At 32.8% G+C, this 4,441-nt stretch overlaps 1 protein-coding gene across 1 annotated transcript; it reads left to right on the top strand.

Moving 5' to 3' along the window:
* Positions 1 to 228: 228 nt before the first annotated feature.
* On the top strand, positions 229 to 3,967 carry LOC141598400 (uncharacterized). The gene is made up of 3 exons (XM_074418149.1): positions 229 to 527; positions 2,772 to 3,703; positions 3,790 to 3,967. Exons 2-3 carry the CDS (start codon positions 2,797 to 2,799, stop codon positions 3,831 to 3,833), a joined length of 951 nt encoding a protein of 316 aa, XP_074274250.1. The 5' UTR covers positions 229 to 527; positions 2,772 to 2,796; the 3' UTR covers positions 3,834 to 3,967.
* Positions 3,968 to 4,441: the final 474 nt, after the last annotated feature.

The raw sequence follows: 4,441 nt of genomic DNA, 5'->3' as shown, positions 1-4,441 counted from the left end.
TAAGAGCACATAAGATGCTCTTTTGTCTTATGTTGATGTTGGTTATTGTGTGATTGTGACACATCATGCTAGCTCTAATCATGCCTACATCTTACACACTCTACCTACAATTAACAAACAAGTAAAAACAAAAGGCAAAAGATTCCTCCTTTGCCTTATGCCAACCGGTTTTGGCATTACAAAAAGAGCATTTGGTTGCTCATTTTGCTACTACTTGTTTTGCTAGTTTTTGTTTGTATCTCTCTAACTTTCCTCACATTGAATTGCAACAAAGCTCTCCATAAATACTAATACACATCATATATTACTTGAGATAGTAATACAAGATCATTAGTATTATTAAGGTAATATTTCTACTAAATATCTAGTTAATATTAGTAGGAATTTTTGGGATTAATCTTGGGTGCAATTTATTGGAGTGGCTTCTATACTTGGAGTCTTAGGAGGATCATCCATCATTATAAGCTCAAGAACAAGTAAAGGAAGGTGACCTTACTTGTGCCCATAATTTCGAACCAACCAACAATGTAAGGAACATTGTTTTTCCTTATAAATCTTTCATTTTGTTATGCATGCACTAGATCTAAAGAACAAATAATTAACAAGTTAATTAGTTCACTATTAGAGGAGTCTAATAATAGGTATATGAACCTAACAAGTGGTATCAGAGCATAAGGATGTTGCATGCATAATCGGTTATTGTTTTTCCGAGTTAAAAGGTTAACATATAAAACTTAAAAATTTGTGATTTATTAGTATAAGCCACGAAATCACTATGCATGTTATATATTCTGGTCCTAAAATGTTTTTAGGTCATTTTTATTAATCATGGAAATTTATTGCTCATTTTAAAGATTTTTGGTCATTTTATTACATTTTTATGACTAAAATGGGTATTAAAATGCTAAAAATAGTTAAATTTCGTTTCTGACCTTGGAAATTTTATATGACCTCACATGCATATTTTACAAGTTGTGTGTAAAAGGACGTATTAATTTGATTAATATTGCATAATTTATGATTTTTATGAGATAAAGATGGATTAAAAGAGGTTAAATGGTTAAAAATAGTTAAATTTTGAATTAAGCCATGATATTTTAATATGATGTCACATGAAAGATTTACAGAGTGTATGTAAATTTCTAGATTAAAATATCTTCTTTAGCATGATTTATGGATTTTTGAGTAAAAATGGCATAAATAGTGACTATTTTAGCAAAAATTAGCTAAAACGTATTGCATGGCTTGAGAAAATTATTTTAAGTTTCATTAATATCCCACTAAACATATATAAAGTTGTAAAAATTATTGGTTTAATTTTCGTATAATTTATATATTTTATGAGATAAAAACGATAAAAATGCAACTATATTTTCTCAAAATTAATTTGAAAATTTTAACCATTATTTTTGTCATTATGAGTGTCATGGATTTATTCCAGTATGTTCAAAAATTTAAAATTCAAATTTTGAAACTTTTATGATTTAATTTGGATTTATTTCATAAATATTATGTTTTTAAGGTCAAAAATGAGCATAAAATTAAATCAAGTTGAATTATTGTCAAAAAATTAGTGATGACTGATTTTTGAGTCCTAAAATGTGTTAGAATAATTAACTTGAGCTTAGATGTGATTTAAGTGTTAATTAGTGATTTTAAAAGGTTATTATCACGCATTTCTATGAAACCGGGTTATATATACGACATAAATTAAATAAGGCGATTTGGCACATGATTTTGCATGATAGGTACATATTATAATGCTGCATATTTCAATTGTTGAATGTCTTTTATTTATATGATTTTGAATTATGTAATTTTATCTTAGTATGGCCTTAGTTTTAATCAATATTACCCGTAATGAAAAGGAATATTGATTCGGTTGTAATTTAATGTGATCTCGTATCACTTTTATTTTTATTTTATTAGTTTTTCCATTTTACAAATGTATAATAGGAATAGCTTTGTATTTTTATTATTATTTGTAATTATGGAGCATCTTCAAAGACGGTGCTATTCGGAAAGGTGATCCGACAAAGACGGTGTCTTGGGAGGCGTGCCATTTGAAGAATCAAGGGACCAAAGGAGTTGGTTTCCGAATATGTAATAGATTATTTGATTTTCTATTTTAGGAAAGGCCATACTAGGAATTTTATTTATTGCTTTGCATTTCTTTTAATATGTTGCATGCATTGCCAAATCGCCATAACAACACATGCATATCATATCGAGTCATCGACCGTGTCAATTATAATTATCGTAGTTCACCGCTTTAGTTCACTTAAAATGTGATAGATAATAAATTGACAAGACCTCTCACATATATTAAAAATTGAGAAATAGCCTTACCAAATAGTAGAAGCCCATGAAGTACCAATTTCATAAGGGAGTTAATCCGGCTTCACCGTAATACAAACCTTATTACGTTGGCGAAGTGGGGTAGTAAAAAGTTATTACATCGAAATTTGAATTGAGCTCAACGGAAGTATTGTTGACCGTAGTCGCATGTGTTTCGGGATAAAGATAAGAATTAGAGTATTTTTTATCGACCGAGAGTTCTAAAAGTAGAATCGATTAAAGAGTTAATCCACCGAGTTATATTAATAAGGGATGAATCGGCTCACCGTGCCCGAGTTGATATGAATTTTGATCTCGGAATCATTTATGTAGTTGGGTGGAGGTCACTATATAAATGCAATGCTTGTAGTTAAATTTACGAGTATTATTAAAACGACAGATGATAATTAATTCCTTCATTTCCTATTTTGTAGTCAAAATTTGTTTTAATCAACCGCAATGGCAACTCCAATCGCGTCCGCATCCACTATTTCCGCCACGCTTACCAATGTGTCATGGCTCCGATCCTTCATGGATCGATGTAAGTTAGAAAAGAATGGGTCTAATTTCGCCGATTGGGACTCGCAACTTTGCTTGGCCGCGCAAGGTGACGACAAGCTTCGTTACCTTACCGAGGCATCTCCCACCGAAATTACTACTAGGTCCACCCCCGCCGCTAGGCAAACCTATGAGGTTTACCAAAGGGAGTCGGCCGCGATCAAAAATGTGTTGATCTTTGCTATGGAGGCCGAACTCCAACGAAGTGCTATAAAGATTAGCACCGCTCATGAGATCTATATGAAGCTTGTGAACATGTTTTCACGAGCTCCTAGGGTCATTCAATATGAGGCGGCTTCCGCATTCTTTGATCTTAACATCAAAGAGGGCCAAAAGGTGAGTCCTCATGTGCTCAAATTGATGGAGCATGTTGAGACCTTGAAAATACATAAGGTGGAAATTCCCAATGAACTCGTAATTGATCGAATTCTTCATTCCCTCAGCAAAATCAAAGCATATGTTCAATTCCGGTTGAATTTTAATATGCAAGATAAGAAAGTTTCTCTTGATGAGTTGCACAAAATGCTTGTGCAAGCCGAAAGGGATATGGGGCTAAGTGTTAGCACCACCAAAGATGTGCTCAATGTCAATCATAAGAGCAAAGGAACTTTCAAGAAGAGCGGGAAAAAGGGAAAGAAGCGAACTCCCAACAGGAACATAGCTAAGACTTATGAAGCCAGCTCCTCCAAGCTCAAGTACAGTGCCCCCTCCGGGGACAAGTGCCACTATTGTTGTGGTGTTGGACATTGGAAAAGAAATTGTTCCAAATACCTTGGCGACATCAAAGCTGGAAAGGTTATTCCAGTAGGTATATAACTATTCCTATCTTTTATGTTTCAATCTCAATTAGTATGTGATACAAGTTATGATGATTACCCTTTTTATTGTAAATAGAGCCCCCTCCTAGCAAGGACAAAGGCAAGGAGAAGCAAGCCTAGAGGATCATGAGGGAAGCTAGAGTAGTCGACCATGGTGATGGATCAATGGAAGCTTGGCTTTTATTTGCTTTGTCTTTAATTTTATGATGAATTTCATATTTTAGAACTATTTTGATTTCCTTGTGTGACTTGGAAATTGGTTTGTATCCTTTAAACACGGGTTGTATTTTGGATATTGGTGATTTGGTTTTCAACCCAAATCACTTGTTTTATTATGTTATTTGTTCTAAAATCATCATCATAAATTAATTGCATAGAGAAACATTAGATAAACAACTCAAATTGATCAAATAGACGATTATGATGATGGGATCATTATATATCCATAAGCTATGAATCTGATTCTCCTTATGTCTTTGTTACTTAAAGTAACAACTTACTTATGTAAGATCAATTAAAGTTGTAATGAGTTTCTGAACTCATCAAGTAGGGAATTTACGATACCATATGGACACATTATTCTAAACGGATGGTCAACCATGAAATACCTAGAATAGAGAGTCTATTAAACCAGATTACATGAATCAGACTGTCATATAATATTATCAAGTTGCCATGTTAGGATGGCCTTTTGAATGCTAATACATTATCTTGGATAACTCCAAATA

The sequence above is a fragment of the Silene latifolia genome, chromosome 9 (genome assembly GCF_048544455.1).
Source record: "Silene latifolia isolate original U9 population chromosome 9, ASM4854445v1, whole genome shotgun sequence".
NCBI classification, from domain to species: Eukaryota; Viridiplantae; Streptophyta; class Magnoliopsida; order Caryophyllales; family Caryophyllaceae; genus Silene; species Silene latifolia.
The sequence above is the reverse complement of the archived record's forward strand: the minus strand, read 5'-3'. Positions and strand labels throughout refer to the sequence as shown.